General features: G+C 39.8%; 1 protein-coding gene across 3 annotated transcripts in view; it reads left to right on the top strand.

Annotated features, from left to right (window-relative positions):
* ROCK2 (Rho associated coiled-coil containing protein kinase 2) overlaps positions 1–22,964 on the top strand; it is a 176,085-nt gene that overhangs the window by 100,553 nt on the left and 52,568 nt on the right. For all 3 annotated transcript variants that reach the window (XM_063442154.1, XM_063442156.1, XM_063442157.1), the window contains exons 3-7: positions 4,946–5,046; positions 6,506–6,643; positions 7,327–7,587; positions 16,001–16,145; positions 20,301–20,439. In XM_063442154.1, coding sequence (XP_063298224.1) covers positions 4,946–5,046; positions 6,506–6,643; positions 7,327–7,587; positions 16,001–16,145; positions 20,301–20,439 — 784 coding nt within the window. The remainder of the gene's footprint in view (positions 1–4,945; positions 5,047–6,505; positions 6,644–7,326; positions 7,588–16,000; positions 16,146–20,300; positions 20,440–22,964) is intronic.

Raw genomic sequence — 22,964 nt, forward strand, 5'->3', positions numbered from 1 at the left:
TACAGGGAGAGGTCAGTTGCGTGAGGTGCGAAGAAGTCCACACACGGAGACTGTCACGTTAGAGTGTGGGTGGTCAGCGTCCGCTTCCCTCGGCACCCAACCCGCTGTCCGTGGTTAGGTGTCAGGGATTTCGCAAGTCCGGGAGGGGGAGGGGGACAGGTGTCGGGGGGGGGGGGGAGGGGACGAGTCCTGAGATGTCGTGGAGAGCGGCCCAGGAGGGGCCGCCGGCTGATGGGGGCACAACTATGGCGCGGTCCGTGAAACCTGGAGGGGGGGAGGGGGAGAGTGGCCGCCAACGTCCCTAGGGAGGAGAAATACAGCTTACACCAAAAATCAAATAAAACAGCATACTGTTACATTACAAATTCGACAGAGATCTAAGCTTAACTAAAGGCAGGTATCCGGGGCAACGCTGGGGGCACAGTGACTATCTGGGTGAGCGTTGTGCAATAACATCGCAGTAACATTTCAATCTAAGACAGAAGCGAAACTGCAAACTGTCATTGGTGTTTTAAGTTACGTTCACAGAAATGCCAGAGGTAACCGGGTGTCAATTTAGTAGTCACAGTACCCCATGCACTGCACCTGTGGGCACGGCCCAAACCGCTCCATGCGGACATCACAAAGAGTTTAACGTGTGTTTAGGAAGTGTCTTAAACATGGGAATTGCATCCTACACAGATAACATTACCTCAGCATGGTATGGGCACCTGGAGTGTCAATAGCTATTCGGTGAGGTCAGAGACAGTATATACCAAATTATGTGTAACACGTCAAGTCGCAGCTTTACCGCATGCATCAAAAGACAAATTGTTGCATAAAACAAATATGGATTCCATGAGCCTGTCAGAGAACGGGTACATGTGAGCCATATAGGCCACTACACTGCCCTGGGTAACCCAGGCCCTTACGAGTCTCGATGCAGTCCTTGTGGACACCACGCAGAATGCGGGTAGGTCTGCGTATTGCAGTCGACATAAACTGTACATCCTACACTAAGGGGATACCTTTATGGCTCGGTCCGTGCCCCGAGGCCGTGTAAGTGAAAAAAAAACCTGGTACATGAGGCGGAATTATAACACACACCTTGGGCAAAAATGACGGCGTGTTCTAGGCTTAAGGGGCAGCACGGGGCGCCATGAAAACAGTGGGGTGTCCCTCCCCCGGTGGCATTACTATTTTCAACGGGGGTGAGTTGTGTCTAGGTGGAAGCATAGAGGCCGTCCCTATGGTCACAGTAAGTAAATGGGAACAAAATACATAGTGGCGTTGTAGCGTGCGGGAGGGGGAAAAGCAACTGCTCAGATCTGGCTCATGGCACCACGTGGCGAGGGCCCCAAACTGTAGGATATGTGCTATACAAATACTAACTTCGCCCACTCCAGGTGGAAGTATGTGGCGTTAGGTAGGTCCCCTGCACCACGTAGGTAACATGCGAGGCATTTTTTAAAAAAGCATCATACAGTACCCTCGTGGCGTGTTCCCAGGAAAGGGAACAATGTTCTAAGGGCAGCGAGGGCACTGTAGGAGGCGCAGTAGGTTTCGGGGCTGCCCGCTACAAATTGGGAAGTTCGTGGTAACCCAACTAGCAGAGTGAAGAACGAGGAACATATAAATACAAATGTGAACACAATAAAGAGAAAAAGCGACTGTTACAAGGAGCAGGAACCATCACCCATAAGGGCGTTTAACTTACAGGTCGCAGATACGGGTTCATACATACGAAGTCCTGGATTGCGCGGCCCAGTCCCCCACCCCATACTGGCCGAAGCAATGCGGCTCACAGCGTGCGGCCAGCCAATCAAGCAGTATCCCACCCTCAGTGAGTCCCCAAGTCCCGTGTTGCTAGGTGATGTTCCTGGTTTCGGCTCGTTCACCGGTGATCTAGGCCTGTAGGTCATATCCCCCCTTGTGTCACGGTATGAAGTCGCCAAAGGCCAGCGGCAAACAAATGTCCTCTCCTGGGGAGTAGAAGAATGCTTTAGGAAGTGGTCCGTGGTCCGCTGAGCGGGAGATCAGCAAGAGGGCGTTATTGCTTCATTCTTCCGGGCCGTCAGGGCCGCCACGACGTTGCGGGGGGGGGGGGGTGCAGCGTGTCCCCCTGCTAGGTTCTCTGCCGCCGGGTAAGGACCGGTGGGGCGAGCAGGTGGGAATTCAAGAATCCAGTTCGGGATGTGGACATGTGGCAGTCCAGCGGACTGTAGAAATCGAGGTACGTCATTGGGCCAGCGTAGCGTGTGCCAGCGGTTTTCGATCTTAGCTTGCAGGCTGAACGGGAAACCCCATTTGTAGGGAATCCGTTTTTCAAGCAGCATGTGCGTCAGGGGTTTTAGCGCCCGACGGGCGTCCAGGGTGAGGGTCGACAGGTCCTGAAACAGCCAAACCTGGGTGCCCATGTAGGAGATTGTGCGCTGGGCCCTGGCCGCCCTCATTATGGCGTCTTTCTGTGGGAACGAGGAAAGGCAGCATATTACGTCCCTAGGTAGGCCGTCTCTCCTGGGGCCCCGTAGAGCCCTATGGGCACGTTCCATAGGTATGTCAGCCGGTGAGTCCCCACCAAGCAGTTGCGTGAAGAGGCCCAGCAATAAATCGCGGGGAGACTCGTCGTCCGCTTCAGGAAGGCCCCGCACCCGTATATTGTTACGGCGGCCTCTATTATCCAGGTCCTCGACCTGTCTACGCATTTCGAGCAGGATATTCCCCTGTCGCGTCGTCGCCAGGTCTGTGGCTTGTTGGTGTTGCGTCGAGTGGAGGCGGTGTTCCTCTAGGTCTGTCACCCTCTGTTCCAGGACTGTTAAGTCTCTACGCACCCCTGCAATCTCCTCTCGGATGATGGTGCGCAGTTCCGTGATCATGGCAGCTTTATCTCCCCTCGTAAGCATATTTGCCGATATGGCTGCTAAATCTCTGGACATCTGGGTTAAGGCGTCGGTGTCGGGTGTTCCTTCCGCGGAGCCTGCCATGCTGCTGGTGCTTGGGGAGGGAGGGGAGGTAGGCGCCATCTTGTCTGCGCCTCGTGTGCCTCCAAGTTGTTGCGGGGTGGACATAAACTCGTCCATGGGACCCAGTCTAAGGTTTGTGTGGGGAGTGGGAGGGTGTCGGGGGGTGTTCCGTCTCGGTTTCCCCATGTGGGTCGCGGGGTCTGCTCTGATTTCGGGCTTATGCGGGTTGGGGCCTGGGAGCGAGTGCAGCGTGCGTCTTACTCCATGAGCGGTCAAGCCACGCCCCAATGTCCACTTTTTTATCTTTATAGTAATAGTAGAGTCCAGGAGGCGAATTAATAGCAACCCGGTGTCTAATTTGTTTTCTTTTTAATTTCCTAGGGATGACTGAAGATAGGTTTAATACCTAGCAGAGGCATTACTTAGTGATCCAATCATGAAATTACAGGATATTATATCAGATTAGTAGATATTATAAAAATGCTTCAACATGCTGCAGAAATGAATATTCCATGCTGGAGTAGCCTCCCCCTTCCCGTCTAGTGTAGAATTTCCATAATGTTTAGTAACTACTGAAAAACATCAAATACAATTTAGAGATATTGTCTAACCTCTGTGTCCTCATTTGCTGGAAATCCCTAGAATCTGTAGGTTCTAGAGTGGTGTTCATAGAAACCAGGAAATGTCTGCACTGTTTCATCCAATCATGATCACCTTATTGTTTAATAGGAATGCTGTGCCTAGCCTATAAACATCTCATCATATCAGACCTGTTCAATGCTCTTCACCATAGGACAGACCAGATAGATCGCAGATAAAATTGATAATCATCAATCACATTTTTAAACAATTTCAACAATTACTATTAATATATTATAATTATTTTGCATGTTGTAAAAAGTTTAAGAAGGTTTGAGTATCTCATAACATTTGACGTAGTATGAGATAATTACATTTTTCAGTATAAATGTGTAAAGAACACTGAAGTTGAAAGGAGGGAATTTTATTTGGGATATCAGGAACGTTTGTCATAGAAGCTGCGATACTTATCAGGAAGTCACATCAAATATATTAGCCGTGGTTTTAAATGGGAAACCGCAGAATAGATGAATTGAGTTGCCAATATTTTTTTTTTATATCCATCTACCAATGTCTAACCTTGAATGATAGTGACGGGCCAATTAAAATTAAACCTTGTGTTATTGTTTTTATAAATGAAGCATGTAATATCATAACGAAAATCTAGCCAAGCCACAACAATAACACAAGCTTTGTTGTAATTAGAGTTTGGACTTAAATCAGTCTATCAACACATTGATTTGTTTATCATGAAAATTTGTGTGCTTTTTTAAAATTGCCGTGAAGGTGAAGTCCTATATTTTTTAGTTTTATAAATGGAGTAAAAACCTAAACAAAACTTTGGAATTTCAAACATAGTAATAGGATTAATTGTCACAGTTGTGTATACAGCTGTGTGTGGAAAAAAGTGTCTAAACAAAGAAGGTGGTGGGCAAATGTGTAACTTTTCATGGTCCATAACTTCAGGAAATTGGGAACTTTCCAGCAACAGCAGTGGTTTCTAAATGTCGCCCACATTTGGAGCTTTCATAAACAAAACAAATGAGGTTTCATATAAAGACATACCCCATCCCCTTTCCTATCCTTTCTAAATAAGTTATATCCATTTAAATTAATAGCCCAATCAAGTGTTTAATCACACCAAGTGTCCGTAATCCCAATTATGTCACACTACTCCTTGTATAGCAATATCTCCTGTTCCTCCGATTTTAACAAACAATCTTTCTTGCATTAGCAAGCAGATATTCAAAGTTACCTTTTCCTGTTGGAACTTTATTTGAGCATCATGTAATTAATCCCTTCTTGCTCTGTCTGCTAATCCTTCCCCCCACGCCCCCCATCTCCACCATCCTTGACTTCAACTGAAGGTTTGCTCTTTTCCATACTATCTACCACATTTACCTTTTTTGCGCCTTGATTTTTAGATGAGAAAATTGTGAGTGAGGTTCGTCGGTTGCAGATGAAAGCCGAAGATTACGATGTAGTGAAAGTCATCGGAAGAGGTGCCTTTGGAGAAGTACAACTGGTAAGAAGCAGACCTTTTTAGATGGTGTGAATAATATGGGTTGTTGTGCTATTTCAGCTTTTCATTTTAAATTCACTTTGAATTCCAAACAATTAACACTTTGATTAACCCATACTTCCACCAGCATTTGTATCCATTTATCTCCATTTGTGTAACATTATTGTATGGCTTTTCTATTCCCTGACACTTCTCTTCTAACTTCCTTGTATCCAGTCTCCTTGCTGTAACTTTCTGATAACTCCACCTCATTGTTTTATTGGTAGAGCTTGTCTCGTTGCTCATTAATGTAGAGTGTTGAGATTTCGTAAAGGTAATTGGCATCATTTCAGATTTTCGTTTTGTGTCGTTTTCTGCCCATTTCTGTGCCGTTTTCAATCACGTTACCTCTTTGTTTTCTACATAACTATGACAACAAACCTTTTTTGGTATTTGACTGGCTGTTCTGAGAGAGTCCACAAGTCCGTTACTTGCTGATTGTGGGCAGCAGAATGCTTTGTGGCTACTGATGTGAAAAAGTTAACTTGATAGGATGGGAAAGCATGCAGAAACAAAGTAAGTGCTACTTTCCTGAGGTTAGAACCTAGAATCCGTGGTTCCGGTAGTTGGAATCTAAGAATAGGTGGATCTTTGTCACCCTAGCAAGCTTGAGAAGCATTTTAACAGACCTGGAAATATTCCTTTCCGAAGAAATTGATTTCAATGTGTTACTACTGAACCGAAATAGCTGAACTCCTTTTCAAGTGTTTGTCTTCAAATGAATGCAATGTTTATCATTTAGTAGAAAACGACTTCAGAGCTAGCCATGCTATTCAGTGTAAAATATATGCATCATCACCATCACCATGTATTAAAAAACTGTGGCCAGAATTCCTTTTAAAACATTCCGTCATGATTCCCTTTTACTCCAGAAGTTGTGTCCTTAAGGGGTTAAAAAGTCTAGGTCGGTTAACTCCCTGGTGAAAGTTACCTTTATATTTTTTTATTGTGTATGCCTCACTCTTAATCTTAGTAATTAGTGGTTTAGCATAACCAGATCGACCGGGTTACTTATAAACAAAGAGCAATTTAAATGAGATGTTTAAAAAAAAAAAAAAAAGTATTTAATTTCTAGAAAGCATTTCAAGTTATGTGAGATTTCACATGAAGGCCATGTTCCTTGCAAATTTGCTAAGTTTACTATTTTTGGGGAGAAAACAATTGGAATTCTCATGTAAATGATTATTATTATTATTTTTTTATCTAGTGACATTGCAACAGTTGTGTTAATTGGATTCAGTATTGAGGCATCTGTGACTAATTGTGGAGCTAATTCAGAAATGTTGTAATAGTGAAACGGAGAGAATGTCTATCTGCATGCTGTGGTGACAATGTCCACCGTGGATTAACAGAGCAATTCATTCATTTTTGTTCAGTACATGTAAAAGTAAATTTTGTATTTTATTTTCCTCCTTGCCCACAGGTTCGCCATAAAAGCACGCAGAAGGTGTATGCAATGAAACTCCTTAGTAAATTTGAAATGATCAAGCGATCAGACTCTGCCTTTTTTTGGGAAGAAAGAGACATAATGGCTTTCGCAAACAGTCCGTGGGTAGTTCAGGTATTGTGCTTCTCCGTTATTAGCAATTATTTTTAGAAGTTTAAAACCTCTGTAGCTGGTTTACCCTAGTTCTGCACAAGTACACTTGTAATATGTAAAGTTTCTACCAAAATGCAAGGATATCGGATAAATATGTGGCTCGCTAGATCCACATCAAGTACAGTTATAGTAGTGTCTATACATTATTTTTAGCACATATATTGATTGATATGACACTGCATGCTGACGTTAACCCTGTCTACACATACCACTACTGCCCTTTAACATCTTTTATGTATAACGCATTACGAATTGCAATATACTGGTAATAAAAAAGCGATTTACAGTAACCCTTGTGATATCTTAAGCCATGTTTTCTTGCTCAATTATCTGTTTTACTTAATTGTATAGAGTCTGTCTCTCATCCTGTGTTTGACTGTTCCCCCACTACTGTGTTAAATGTATATTGTCTATAATTTGTTTACCTGTTCTGCCTTCATGAAATAGTCCTTCACAGCTTCCGCTCTATAATTTTGGCAAATTCTATTCCTGGTGGCTTACACGGAGCCTGGCTGAACATTTCCATTATTTTATCATCATAAAGATTTTTGTGCTATTTGTTAAACAAACACTGTGCAACAGGACCTGATAAATCTATGATTGTTGTATTAAAAACTAAGATGACTTTACGTAATCCTTTTCAGCTGTCTAGTGCCTTTCAAGATGATAAACACCTCTACATGGTCATGGAGTACATGCCAGGAGGGGACCTTGTAAACCTTATGAGCAATTATGATGTGCCTGAGAAATGGGCGAAATTCTACACAGCAGAAGTAGTCCTTGCCCTCGATGCAATCCACTCAATGGGATTGATCCACCGAGACGTGAAACCAGACAACATGCTTCTAGACAAATATGGGCACCTCAAGCTGGCAGACTTTGGCACCTGTATGAAGATGGATGAAGTAAGTTTATATGTAGCTTACATGTATAAGGGGGTACTAAGATTAGACATTGCGGTCTTTTCATGTGAAGCTGTTACATTCAGTTTCCATGGCGTTACCTGATACCAAAGACCAACGTGATAGCAATGCAATATGGAGTATTTTAAGGAACAGTCCACACTAAAATCACTATTTAGTAGCTTTACCCCCAATTAAAACCTCTATGCTTTTATTTATGCATGTTGGCATTTGGGCATATCTAAAATAACTTGCTAAAGCTACAGATTTGTGCTGGCATCCTGTGCAAGCCTTTGGAGGTATACTCACAGTTTGATGGGTCGAGATTGAGTGAAGGGTGAAGAAGAACAACTGAGTGTTTTAGGACAAAGCACAATAATTTATACACAGACCACCATGGGGTCTCTATTCAGAATAGCAAAACATTTTGCCTCTGTGTCTGGGAGATAATTGAGTCAGCTCTTGGTTAAACTAATTATTTCCTGGACACAAAGTGCAATACAGAAATTTTACAAAACACATCCTATAACGAAGCACCCCGACATACCATACATCCCCGGAAAGGTCTCTCTGGAGCGCCCATTTTGTCCAAAAAGCGCCCAGATCAGATACGGCTAGCCCGAATTAAATGGAAGTGCAAAGTTTCGCGGGAGGTGGCTAGCCTCGGGAGGTGGCGCAAGGTTCCAGAGTGCTGGGTAGAGATCTCCGGTCACCTGAAAACAGCCGGGGACTGAAGGTACAATGAGCCTTGTGGATGTGCGCACACTCACTGGCTCACTCTGATTGGGGGAAGCAGTGGTAGGCTCTGCTCTAGCAGAGCGCTCTTGACACTTTCGTTGGCTCAGTGGAGCTAATGGAAGGAGGAAGCAAATCTTCCTGGTTGCAGATTATTTATAAAGCGCCAACATATTCCGCAGCGCTGTACAATGGGTATGACTTAGTTGATCTATAAAAGTGCCTGATGTCTCATAAAAATATGCACTATAAAGTTGGCATACTCTTCGCACATAAAGTAGTTTGGCAAGCTAAAGTGCCTTATGGGTACAGCTTTGAGAAATTAGTTAATTAGCTAATAATGGGTGTGGAGCTGTCCTTTAAGCGGCTAACATGTCAAAAGTCACATTTTACTTCTCAGCTTTGGAGACCAGAGTGGGCAGTTGTCCTTAGTGTAATAGGTTTATACATAACTGACCCACTTGTTCATCTTTACTAAGTCACACTTTGTAAAACCAGTGAAAAAAGTCTGCATAGTTTGTGCTGCATTCCTGTATGACTGGAGTGTATGATGATTGTTTTTCTCAGCCATGTATTGGTGTGCATTCAGTTTGTTACCCTTTATGGCTGCTTTTACTCTCACTGACAGATATGTGTCAGACACGGAATTTACCATTATGTCCTACCTCCCACAGCAGTGTTTTCATAGAGTATGTATACGCCTGTAGATTTGGAATGAAAGTGAGTAATCTTGTGTTGTATCATCTTTTGATGTCCTGACTTGTTTAGCTGTTTGGATTTTCCTTGCAGCACCACCTACTGGCAGCCTACAAGCAAGTCTGCAAATGCAATGTCTCCATAGCATGATAATGGTCAAGTGTGATGTTAATGAAATATATCTATGTAACTGTTTCCTAAGGGCTAAACAACATTTGCTAGTCCATGATGGGCACCACATTTCAGTTTGATGCATGCAGTGACAAGGATCCTGCAGGAGTAGGGTGTAATATAAAAAGTAATATTACACAATTTTAATAGATTGGCAGGTTTGTTGATATGTTTTCATCTGTATATATTTTGTATGAAAGATGTTACATTTAGATTAGGAGTGTAGAGTTACGTGTTGAAACGGAGGGTAGGAGGACAAGTTGTTTGGTGAGACGGGGTTAGATTTAAAGGGAAGTTCTAAGAACCATAGCTACTACAGTCTACTATAGCGGTTTTGATGCTAGGAGTCTTTGGGTGCCGCATCCCCTTTTCTGTCAAACCATTCAAATAGGAAAATGAGTGCAGCGCTATCAGATGTCTTTAACCCCTTAAGGACACATGACATGTGTGCCATGTCATGATTCCCTTTTATTCCAGAAGTTTGGTCCTTAAGGGGTTAAGGCACCCCAAAATATGTGTCCTTAAATAATCTACTTGTAGCACTGTGTGTGCACTATTGTATCAGAGCTGCCCCAATTTTACTTTTTGAGGTGTGTTATATTTTCCCTGTCTGGGAAATAGTGGAAGGAACAAGCAGCACAGAGTTACAGGTTTTTTATTTTTTTATTTAAAGTTTCTTTTTTTGGGCATAGCAGTAACCTAACCTCATCATTCACTTGGCCACATTTCTGTCAAACCATTTTGAGTTGCTTGAAAAAAAGACAGAACCTTTCTCAGCAACTGTAGCCAGCCACAAAATGAATTTGACAAGGCAGCAGTTCTTAATGTGTTGCCTATCTATGTTAAGAAGTGATACTTGCCCATAAAAATATGGTGGATCGGTCAATCTTAAATGGTACCTAAAGACTCATTGTACCATAACCACAACAAAAACTGTTATGGTGATAAAGGTGCCCCTCTAATAATACTGAAGCAATTGCAACAGAGCTGTGTTTATTGGTTGCTGTAAACCTGCTAATTACGCCTGCATGGTAGGTTTATTTTTCTAATGTTCGGAAAGAGACCCTTGGAGCACCAAGCAAACTTATAGGAACACTAAAGGGTCAGGAATACAAGCGTAACCCTATAGTGTTAAAAATGCAGTTTAGGCCCCTGGCACCCCCCACCCCTGCTCCTGCTCCTCTTAAAAATTGATCAAACTCACCTTCCAGGACACTTTCTTGGCGAATAAACATTGTGCAGCACTGACCCAGGAAGCACGTTTAGTGGCCGTCTGTGCAACTACTACTGGAGGTGACTCTAGGTAGAACTATAAACACTTTTCTGTGAAAAGACATTGTTTGCAGTAAAAAGCCGTCAGGAACCTACTGTACACACCAGAACAACTGCATTAAGCTTAAGTTGTTCTAGTGACTATACTGTCTCTTTAAGTGCGTTTGATAGATTTTGGCTTTTTTAATATACTGTATTTTTGTAATGCTCAAATCTGTTTTTGCACAAAAAAAAATGTTTTGCAGAATTCTGCACCATAATCCTTAGTGACGTCCCCTAAACACTTCCTGTGTGCATAACTTTTTATTAAGGAAGTGCAGCATTCTGCAAAACATTTATAGAAAAACTATAAAGATTTGAACATGCAATTTATTTATTTTTTAAATACAGCATATTAATGAGGCCAAGACACATAAAATTCACTAAAGTTGTACTGGTGCCCAGAGTTCCCATTTAATGCATCCCATTCCCATGTTTTGTGTTTATTTACATTTTTATTCAAATTGAAGCTTACATTTTATAATGATTCATCAGCCTCAAGTAGATCAAAGGAAGTGTGATTAAAGGGAAAACGTATTGAACGGATCAAAAGACATTGACATAGAAAAAGGCCTTTTGGAGACTTTAGATCTATTAAAACAGTGGGATTCTCTGTGCTTCCATACCCAGGGTGGCATTGCCAGGTTTTTATACAGAAGGCTAATTATTTCAGTGCCTTTATTAATACAGCTAGTTACACGTACAGGAAGTAAATTCACAGAAAAATGAATGATCTTAAATGTAACATTGTATCACGTGTTATAGTGTTAATGTGTCAGATTTTATCCAATTTATGGAGAGAAAAAAAGGTGATTTTTACTTTGGTATTATAGGTTATAAATATTGGTGCTTTAAAGGCTTTGGATTTGCAATTTGGAATGCATTGTTTGAGAGCTGTAACTTAAGTAAAGGTTCAAAAGGAAAGCAAAAATAATTACAATGAATTGGGAAACTCATTTATATGGAAGCAAAAAAAAGTTTTGGAAGCGTACAATAGAATTTATTCCTCCCCCCCTGCTTATTATATGATGCAGTTTTAAAATCACATCCATTATTTTATTGCTAAAAATGGCTTTTAGGGGGGAAAAGCCTAAACACCCAATGTCTGAATGTGTTGCTACATTTCGGACGACTGTTGCCAAGGAGCTAGCACTCATCAGTCAGGGATCACATTGATGCAAAGCACAACAGACTGTAAAAGTGTGTGCAGTAGTTGTTTGCTAAGCATGCGTTTTCAGGCAGTGCGTGCCTCTGTTTCTCCTGTGACTGATGTTTTATGCGATATGTATCTTTTTTTTGGTATTCGATATGTTTACTCTGAATTCTTTCATGACAGCATTGAAGTATTGTAGTCCTGGAGTTACTGAGCTGGTTTTACCCCGTGCTACAGGTTTGTCTTTGTCATTGTTTCTCACTACTGATCTTCTCCTTGTCAAACCTGCATTTTACACTTGGTTTTAATGATAATGGTGTAAATTGTGGAGCACAAGCTTCAGGCTGTTAATGATAGTGAAATTCAACAATTTAAATTTTCATTCTTTCAGTAAAGCGTTCTGGTTTATTTCCATTGATTGGGTTTGATGCTTATTTTTGTAGGAGGCGTGTGCCTTTTCACTTGTAACATTTGTTTCGAGGAATATCCCAATTGGAATGAACCGTGAGAATGTTGCTGCGTGCTCTGTATTGTTATTCATGTAATACACATTAGAGTGGTTTTGTAGGTAAAGCTCTGTTGGCACAGTTACCACACACATTATCTTAGATGTTTCTGTGAGATAACAAACTTTGCTCTGACAGTGACTGATCATTTTATCAAAATCAATTTTTTTTTACCAGGCTGTTAAGACTTCTGTGAAACAGTCACTTTATTTTAGAAGACAATTAAAAAAAAAAAAGCCCTAGTAGCTAGCGATTTGTCATCGCTCAGCCATTTGCGGTCTGGCAGGAATATTACATAAACCAACAATTTGAGATAAGGAGAGTGTGCTCATTTTCTTCCAACACAAAGGGATTGTTTTAGTAGTAGTAGAATCGTCCAATTTAAACAGGCACATGCTGCTGGTAGTTTGTGCAAATTGCTTTGTGGAAACTATTTAGTCTGTTTTAAGGCTTAGTAATCAATCCGTGTCCTACTCCATGTGTGTTAAACTTCCCTTTTTGACAGATTAAACTGTATGAACATTATCTACAGCTTACCCTATTGTGTTTTATATTTTTAACTTCCCTATCCTTTGTTTGTCTCAATAGCAAAGTATCCAACATTTTCTGGATGTTGTGCTTTCATAGCTATGTGTAATATATACATATTTTTTTTTTTTTTTTTTTTATTTCTTTTCATTCCAGTAATCCAGATACACACAGGATTCGGTAAACAGTACAATCCAACAGTATAATCGGCAATATGTTTTGGTACAGTGGTTGCATGTGTACAGTGCAATATCACTGCGTTACATTCGGGTTATACAGCCGTAGGTACATATTCGATACATTCTGTAGATTGTAATCTAGCCCATCGAGTAGGCGGTTCAGATCCTTCGTTGTTGGTGGCTAACTCTACGGTCTACATGCCGCTCTATGTAGGTGTGCGCTCTGAAGACCACTATGGAGCTGCGTTTGGGTTCCTTGAAGCCCCTGTGTAGTGGCTTGCTTGTGTGGACACAGGGTTTTTTCATGAATTTCCAGCTCTAGCCTGGATTAAAGGACTCCTATCGAGAGGAGAGAGGGAGAAAGAGAGAGAAATAATAGAGAGGAGGACTTAATTGAGACAGGTGTAGTGCTGATGTAGGGCTTGTTGGTGGGGGTAGATGGTGTTGGTGAGAGTCCCTGTCATTTCAGGCTGTGTTGGTGGAAGGTTTCTAGTGTGGTTCCATTTTCCTTTTGTCATGGGGTTGTTACGTCTGGGGTGGCAGTACTTGGGTACAGCTTCCCCTCCAGCCATTCGCCCCATTTGCCACAGGCAGCTAGTCTTTTGTTGTATCTATCTGAGCTCTCGTGAGCCATCTTTTCGTACTGGCTGTTGAGAGATACCCGTTGAACCACTTCACCTATGGTGGGGGCTGTAGTGGATATGTGTAATATATTTTAAAGAATCATTTCCATTATTTTTTTTATACCATGATGGCTAATGTGTTTTTTATTATATAGGAGATATTAGGATCTAAATATTAATGTGCATAATTTGGAGGAAATAATACTCCATCATAAACGTGTGCTCAAAATATATGCAGACCCTAAAAAAAACAAGTGTGTAAAATATAAAGAACACTCCATTAAATAAAATATAAATAGTAGAAATACACCCAAGGAAAATATTCATGTAATTTGTTTTGTATGTATTTTTTGGGATATATGAAATCTTGGCTTGCAATAGCTGCAGATCTAGTATCTGCAGCTACAGCAAGCCCATCCCTTCTTCCCCGGCACAGACTTCCCGTGGCTGTCCAATCACAGCCTTCTCAATGAGCTGTATCACTGTACGTTGAGATGTCTTGGCAAGGCAGGTACTTGGGCCATTGCCTACCTCTTGAATTTAATTCCTCTAGGAAGAAGTATTACAAAGTTTCTTACATATAGGGGCGGTGTAACTAGGTTAATTTATAGAAGTGCCAATTTCCATTGAATCTACTTATTGTAGCAGCTGTGTGTTTGTTGCTATTATTTAAAAAAGCAGTTTGGGTAGATCTAGTTGTCTCCAGATTCAGTTGTAACCTGTTAAAGAAAAAAATAATACATTATACATAATATATGATACATATAACAAGCCAAGTATGAAAAATGAGAGGAAACCAAAACAAACAAAAATTCCACCCAGCATACACTTTCATTGTTAGTGCAGTTCCTTTTAGTTTATCGCCATAACTTTTGTGAGGTATGTGTAGTAACATACAGTTTATCTATCCTTTACTTTTTTTTTTTTTTTATATTGTTTGGGTAGTTCAGAGAGTACATCTATTTCCATATCTCAGCATTTTATATACATCACCTAAACTCTGGCATAATGTTCCCAATAAAATCAGGGTTAACTAACATTCCATATTTTTGGGGGAATTTTGTTGAATTTATTTACCGTACTTTTTTTATTTCTGCAATATTGCCATGCAATATTTTCATCAAAGAGTTGGGTGTTATTTTAGAATTGATTTGTCACTATAATGAGATATCGGTACACCCCATTATTGAAGAAATGCACACGCATGCATGTGCTTATATGGTATCTTTATGTAGATGCCCGAGGCATCACGGCAAGGTAAGTATGTATTTGTTGCTTATCTTATTAGAGCATTATTCACCTCCGTAAAGCATCCAGCGGTATTTACTGTCACTTTGAGATGGGACAGCCCTGCTTTAAGTAGAACACACAGACGTTATCTGTAAATTCACTCTATACATTAATGGAGAAAAGCTTTAGTAGAATTCCTGATTTAAACACATTTCAAGAATTATTGAATCATTATGTAGAGTGCCTCTTAACTAATGTTAACATTTGATGGGTCTATTCACTAAGTGCTGAATTTGCTTTTGTAAATGTAGTTAATTTCTTTAGGCTCAATCAATTCTCCTACATTTGGTTGTTAAAAATAATTACTGTGTTGTTTGCTTTATTAACTAACAAACAAATGCTATGAGAATAGAGCTAAATAGATCGCTGCTTTCCCCCCCGGTGGATCCCAGGTAAGTTGACAACTGTTGGCGAACGGTTTGACAAGTTACATGGTGGGGCACCATGGCACTCCTGCGCCAGGTGTAGTGGTTATGGTGCCTGGAGTATTCATTTAATGCTGTAGAATTCTATTTTATTGCTTTTTGCATCAGTCTCTGAAAATCGAAGAATTTCCATTTGTGTGCTTGGTTATCTTCCATAAAGATTGCTTTTCCATTAGTCCCTCATTGCTTTAAAAATGAACGCTGATAAGCAAGTTTTTAGTGGTGAGAGCAGCAGAAACAAGCTGAAGAATGACAGCTATCCAAAAATAGAACTGTTGCCACAAAGCAAAAGCCCTTTTTAAAAAAAAACTCCTGAATAAAGTATTTCATTTTCTGATGAGCAGTGAATGTGACATTTTATATAATGGCGTTCCTCTTGTTGTTGCAGTTCTCAATTGATGGGCACTTTCTGTGTCTAGTAAAATATGGCGATATATAGTATATAATGTAGGTTCTATTGATATTTGAAATTAATGAAATTATATTCATAGAATATATCTGGTAGGCTTAATTATTGTGAACAGTTTTCAAATAATAGTATCTTATTGTTGCATGCTGAAAATGAGTTGTTTTTTTCTTCTTTTTCTACCCATTTTTCTGCACCGTTATTATATTTATAACGGCATTAAATGGTATCACTGGCACACCTTCTTTGTAAACCTATTTCAAGTTTGTTTTACTAGACTGTGGCTACAGAAGAAACCCCAAAACATTCTATTGGTTTTCTTAGCAAAATATCAGCAGCAGACTTGCAAATAGTTTTTGTTTGGAAATATTCAGATGTGTTCCTTTCTCCTAGACAGGTATGGTGCGTTGTGATACCGCCGTGGGCACCCCAGACTACATATCCCCTGAAGTATTAAAATCTCAAGGAGGAGATGGGTACTATGGAAGGGAGTGTGATTGGTGGTCGGTGGGCGTCTTCTTGTTTGAAATGCTGGTTGGTGAGTGGTTTACATATTTATTTTAAAGCAATACTTTGTATTCATTTCATATATCTGTTCTTTTTAATTTTGATCACTGCAGCTGTAAGGTAGGGACTGAGTTGGAGAAGGTACTCAACCAGATTTCTTTCATTGTGTTACTAGATTATTACTTTACTATAAGTATACTACCATTGTTACATATAGTTTATAATGTTACATGTAGTTATTAATTATCTGTCTGTTAGAAATTTGGTTGCCAAATACTTACTTGTTTATAGCAAATGGCTAGCCTGCTCCATTCCCCCTGATCCCCCACCCTCCCCCCTGCTTGCCACTCCCAGCTGTAAATGCATTTTAAGTAATGGTTTTGTCTCTCTTCCTTAGCCCCAAGTCATCATACATCCCTGCATGAAGGCCTTTTTAAATTTACTGGGCTCTACCCACCCTCCCACTCTGGTTCCATTCTCTTCCAGCTGTTTGGAACCATAGCCAATCACCTCCTCATTCCCTTCACATGTTATCAGTTGCTGCAGTTATACTATTAACTCTATCTGCTATCACATACAAATCCCCCTGCTACCTCTTGTCTCATCTCCCCATTTTAACCTTTAGATTGTAAGCTCACGGGCAGTGTCCTCTACCTGTTGTACTGGTCTGTTATTATTGTCTTTGTCTTTTTCCCAATTGTACAGCAAGCACTGCGGAATTTGTTGGCGCTTTATATATGCCAGTAATAAATAAATAAAATAGGAGAGAAATGCTTCCTAATTTTTATATTTTAAAGTTAACTTAAAATTAATGCCTGGATCAAGATAAACTGGAAAATAAGAAAAATGTATGATGTTTAAAACTAACCAGAACATGTTGTAACATGACAGTAGAGGGTTAATTTATTTAAATTATTCTTATAATTCTGCCCTCCCTGTGACTCAGTCTTTACTTGATCATTTTGTGATCATTGACCTGTCACCAATTTTCTTAGTCTGTAATATACTTTCAAAGTACCTTATGCATGATATTATACCACAAGTCTCCTAAATCCAAAAGACTTAATTAATAATTGGTCCCATAAGTATACGGCTACCCTCCTAGGTCCCCACGGACTCCCCACCACTGAAGCTATCTCTCTCTCCTCACATTTACACTGTTTAATATCATACAATCTGAAATGTCTGATCTTGATAACGTCCCCGAATTAAACAGAAGACATCAGTCTATTTCAGATCAGATTGTATAGTCGTGATAATGTGTTTTAAACTGCCACAGATAAAAGCACACAGTAAGTGCTGCTATCATTGAGTAAACTAGCATGTTAGATTTGAAGAAGAATAAAATCCGTCACAGCATAATCAGTTACTATATGAAAGCAAAGTTTTGTACTTTAAACATACTCAATTTACACCTTCGAAATGTCAGTTATGTTCAACTTCAAACTAAATTCATTGGATGAGGAGTGCTGTCTAATGCTCTTGGCCAATGAATTTCTTTCAAAGATGAACTGAATTGACCTCTCCAAGCTGAAAGGGGAACTTTAGCAGTAAGCGGATGTAAGGAGGACCTGAACAGCAAGTACGTGGAGACCCAAGTATGGAATGGCTCGAAAGGAGTTCTGACACTCCAATCACTACATCATGCTGTAGTTGTTATGGTGCTCAGAGCGCATCTTTAGTATTGTATTTATAATATAGTGTTCATACCGGATTGTATTGAATGTTAATTTTTTTCCCTTTATTATACAGTTATTCATGTGCATGCCATGATACTACAAATGTGCCAGTTTTATTTCTATTTTGTATAATTTTATGGGTTAATCTCATCCCTGACACGTTAGGAATATGGCTTGATAGGTGTGTAAATGCTTGGTGACCCCTGGGCTACCTCACGGTGTCAAAACGAATTCATCATTCAATTTCTGTTTTTAATTTCCTTTTGACCATATGGTCCTTCAGTCTTTTTCCCCAGCCTCTGTCTTTTGCACGAGGGCCAAACAGCAGTGATATAGGAAATGGACAGAGCCTGAGGAAATTGAAAAATGTCTTTGCCAATTTGCAATACCTGCAATATCATTCACCCACTTTGCATTACCAAGTACTTTACTCCTGCTCTAATTATTAACCCTTGTGCCCTTACATCCTTGACATGTTCTGTGCACTACCTTCTCAAACTGCTTCACAAATGCAGGACAGACCAGGCTTCAACAAATTGTTTTGCACTTTATCGACGTATAATTATACACAGCCATTCTTCATCATTTCTTTCGTTTCCAAAATATTTTAAAAGCCCTTTCAACTTATCTTGTTTTTTTTTTTTTTTTTTTTTTTAGTAATCTTTCAGGCCAACCACATTTCCTTCTTAAAATTCAAAACGCCCAAAAGAGGAGTGTTTGAGTGGCCTCCTTTAACCCCCCCCTCCCCCCCCCCCAGTTGTGTTGAAAACCTACTTGGATACCATGTTGCAAATATTCCGTTGGAAAGTAAAGATAACAAGGGGCTTTCAGAGACTATTCACATATCTTAATGCTGGTAATATTTTCTTTATTTAATAAGAAAATCAAAGAATTGTAAGAATACAACAAAAAACTGTTAGTTTGGCTCATTTTCTTAAAGGGACACTGTAGGTACTATAAACATGTCATCTGTTAAACGGGTTATAGTGCCTGGGGGGCTCCTAGTACTGTCCCTCCATTCACCGTTTTCGAGCAGTTTAACAAAGAATAACTGCTTTCCATATCCCTGCCCCAACTGGCAGTATGTCTATGGCAGACATTCCATACTTCCTTCTAGCCATCCCATTCATATATGAATGGGCACTGTGATTGCATGAGAGTGCCAGCTAACTGCTTTCAGCCTTTCACAGCTAGCCATTTCTGTTTAGGTCAATGCTTCCTCATTAACTGGAGCAGCACAGGAGGAATCAACTGCTGCGATCTCGCGTACAGCATTAAAAATGGTTAACACTGAATGAAAGGACAGCGCGAGGGTACTTAGACACTATAACCACTTTAATTAGCTGAAGCAGTTGTAGTAGTACCTACAGTGTCCCTTTAACTTCATGTGATCTCTACCCTCATGCGAAAGATGTACACTGCAGCTCTGTTGTTTATTTATTTATTACCATTTTTATTTTAATTCCTGAGACCATTTTGCCATAGGATAGAGATACAGAAATAACAGTAGTACAATAGAGTGAGTAATTTTTTTGTACATTTTCTAAATTATTCTTTAACTTCATAAACAGGACTATACGTAGGACACGAGGTCACACATTTAGACAGGAAGAAAGGAGTTCGTCTAAGGCAAAGGAAAGGATTTTTTTTCACAGTACGAACAATAAGGATGTGGAATTCTCTGCCTGAAGAGGTGGTTTTATCAGAGTCCATACAGCTGTTTAAACAGCAATTGGATAAATACTTGCAGAAGCATAATATTCAGGGATATAATTAGTGGGGTAATAGCTTCTTGAACAATTGATCTGACTGCCATACTGAGGTGAAGAAATCATTTTTTTTTCCTACTTGTTTTGTAAAATTGGAAGCGCTTCAGACTGGGTTTTTTTTTTGCCTTCTTTTGGAGCAACCATAAAAACAAATGTGAGGAAGGCTGAACTTGATGGACGCAAGTCACTATTTAGCTATGTAAGTAATGGGAAAGACAATAATCACAAACAAAAAAAGCCCTTTATAAACCCAAGCATGTGGTCTTTCTCCTTCTAAATCCATGACACTATGTATACATATGAATAAGACCTCTTGATACATTGCAACATTTAGTATAGTGAAGATAATGACAGGTACAGCATGGGAGTGAATGATAGTACTGTAAAAGACGATTTGACCACTTTTTTTTACAGTGATTGTGACAAGTCATAGAGTTTGTTTAATTTTCTTTTTACCGCAGGTACTGCATTTGTAATTTTTTCTGGTTGTAATAATTTTATAAATAGCCAGATATTAAGTCCAATACAGCAGCACCATTGTTCTTTAAACCATTATTATATCTCTCTCTCATAGTTTCAATAGCGGTGTTCTTGCTAAGATTGTCATTTCACGTAATTCGTATGTTTAGACCCACGGTTATCATTCAGTGATTGTTCTTTATACATTTGTGTTCATATTCTGTTAAATTTTAACACCATAGATGAATTTAATTATTATTTTTTTGCCTGTATTTTCAGGGGATACCCCATTTTACGCTGACTCCCTGGTAGGAACATACAGTAAAATCATGGATCACAAGAATTCACTAAACTTTCCTGAAGATGTGGAAATTTCAAAGAACGCCAAGAACCTCATCTGCGCCTTCTTAACGGAAAGGTAGCCTTGGCTGGTATTGGATCAGCGATATTGCTTGTGCCTTCAAGTGATATCCTTAAAATATATTTAAATTGTGTCCTCTGTAATGAGCCTGTTTAATTGTAGATTTGCCATTATAATCTATTTATTACTGGTCTTGTTCTAAAGAAATACTTAAGAACCCCTAAATCACTTTAGCTTGCAGAAGTGCTATATGTGTGAAGAGTAGGTCCTCTTTTTCATTTTACGAAAAGTGCAGATTTCAATAAAAATTGGCTATTTTTCAAATTAACCTTTTTACACGCCCCTGGCTCACGTTGAGACCACTAATCCTGTTACTTCCTGCTTTGTAGCTCTGTGGAGTAAACTCAAGAGGCAGCAATTGCCTAGAGAATCTGTCTTGCAAAGAGTTCTCATTGAGCTGCATTGGGAAGTCTGTGATTGGACAGCCACAGAAAGTCTGGGCTGATGAAGGAGAGGCCTTGCAGACGCTTCAGACGAGATCTGCAGCATATGCAAAATGGTATTAGATGTGCCTAAATAAAAAATAAATAAAAATAAAAAAAACTAAATAAATGCAATAATTTTTTTTAATTTGGGATATATTTGCTAAAAAAAAAGTGATTTCAAAAGTAAAATAGTTTCTTGGGCAGTAGTGTTGCTTTGTTCGATGAGATGCTTGCTCCCAATCAGCTGTTTACAATTAACACCTGAAAGTTGAGGACTAAATGGAGCCAAACATCGTCTCTAATTAGTTCTTATAATATATTTACACTGTCTCCTTAGGAAGCATGCTTCAGAATTTTTAAAAATGTTTAAAGTTCTAAAATAACAAAAAAGAAAACCAACCACAAACAAACAAGTTAAATTTGGTGCAATTAAAGTAAAGAAAAGTCTAAACATGAACCGGTGTGACATTCAACGTCTATACAGAACAATTTTTCATTTAATATAAAGTCTATGTGCTGTTTCACGCAAGGATCCTATATGACTTAACACAGATTAATCTAAGCAGTTTTTCAAGTCCTGGGTTAGTGTTTGTACCCTTCAGAACATGGGTGGTGCAATCCGTAACTAGAGTGTATTGCAAAGAAGTATTGTTAAAGCGTAATTCCCTCTTTAATCTGTAATCTGATCTAGAACACGTGAAAAAGCAGAGACATACATGCCAGACATTCTGTATCCTCCCTAAAGCAGCACACTTTTGCATTTTTATCTTTGAAGAAAAGTGGGTTTGTGTAGCTGGGCTCTTTCAGTCTGCTGTGGATGAATTACTTCCATTGATGAGATATTTTAGCGTAATCATTGGCTCTGAGGCTCCCAGTCATAAGGGAATATATGTAGTTGTGTCAATAACTTTTAGTCTTTATTTTGCCTTAATTCTGAGACGTCCTATACTGCATATTTTTGTTAAAGTTAAGCACTGAAGGAAAAACGCATCATGCGCAGTCAATAAATCGAACTGTCACCTGGTATTTTCTTTAAATATATATCATGTCATGATCTCTTCAGACACATTAACTATTAAAAGTGACACCTGAGAACATTTTCTTCCAGCATCCACTTAGAACCTCGGATTCCCCAGTTTGAACTAATTAATGCAATATGTTCCACTCGATGGGCAAGAGAAAGGCAGTGTTGGAACATATCATGATGAATACTCACTGCCTCCGAATATATACATACGGTTAATCTAAATATGTAGAGTATAATGCATTAAAACAGTGTACAAGGATGCAAAGGAAGTTTCAGAAAATCAGCCAGTTTACCTTAAAGGAGCACTATAGGGTTAGGAACATAAACCTATATTTCTGACCCTATAGTGTTAAAACCACCATCTAGCCCCCATGGCCCTCTCTTGCCTCCCTAAATATAGTAAAATATTACTGTATTCAAGCCTGAAGCTGCTGGCTCTGCCTCCTGTCTGCCTCAGAATAGCAAGATGTCTGTTGACATAATCAGAAGTGTTGTTCTGAGCCAATCACAGTTCATCCCTATAGGATGTGCTGAGACTGTGAAAGGTGGCAGAGCCAGCACAAGTCAAACACATCCCTGGCCAATCAGCATCCCCTCATAGAGATGACTTGAATCAATGAATCTCTATGAGGAAAGTTCAGTGTCTGCATGCAGAGGGAGGAGATACTGATATATTGTGATGCACACTAGGCAAGACTGATGTAGGAAGCAGCTCTAGCAGCCATCTGAGGAGTGGCCAGTGAAGTTATCACTAAGCTGTAATGTAAACACTGCATTTTCTTTGAAAAGACAGTGTTTACAGCAAAACGCCTGAAGTGAATGATTCTACTCACCAGAACAAATGCAATAGGCTGTAGTTGCTCTGGTGACTATAGTGTCCCTTTAATATATATGCATTTCACCAATCCACAGTAGACATCAGCTGAAAATAATAGGGATCGACCGATTAACGGTCTGGTCGATATTATGTATTTTCAGCAATATCGGGATCCGCCAATAAAGATACTGATATTGGCGATAATGCAGATGAGGGTCCTGGGGGGCCCAGCACTCTTTTACTTACCTTCCCT

Source organism: Pelobates fuscus, chromosome 2, assembly GCF_036172605.1.
Source record: "Pelobates fuscus isolate aPelFus1 chromosome 2, aPelFus1.pri, whole genome shotgun sequence".
Classification (NCBI taxonomy): domain Eukaryota; kingdom Metazoa; phylum Chordata; class Amphibia; order Anura; family Pelobatidae; genus Pelobates; species Pelobates fuscus.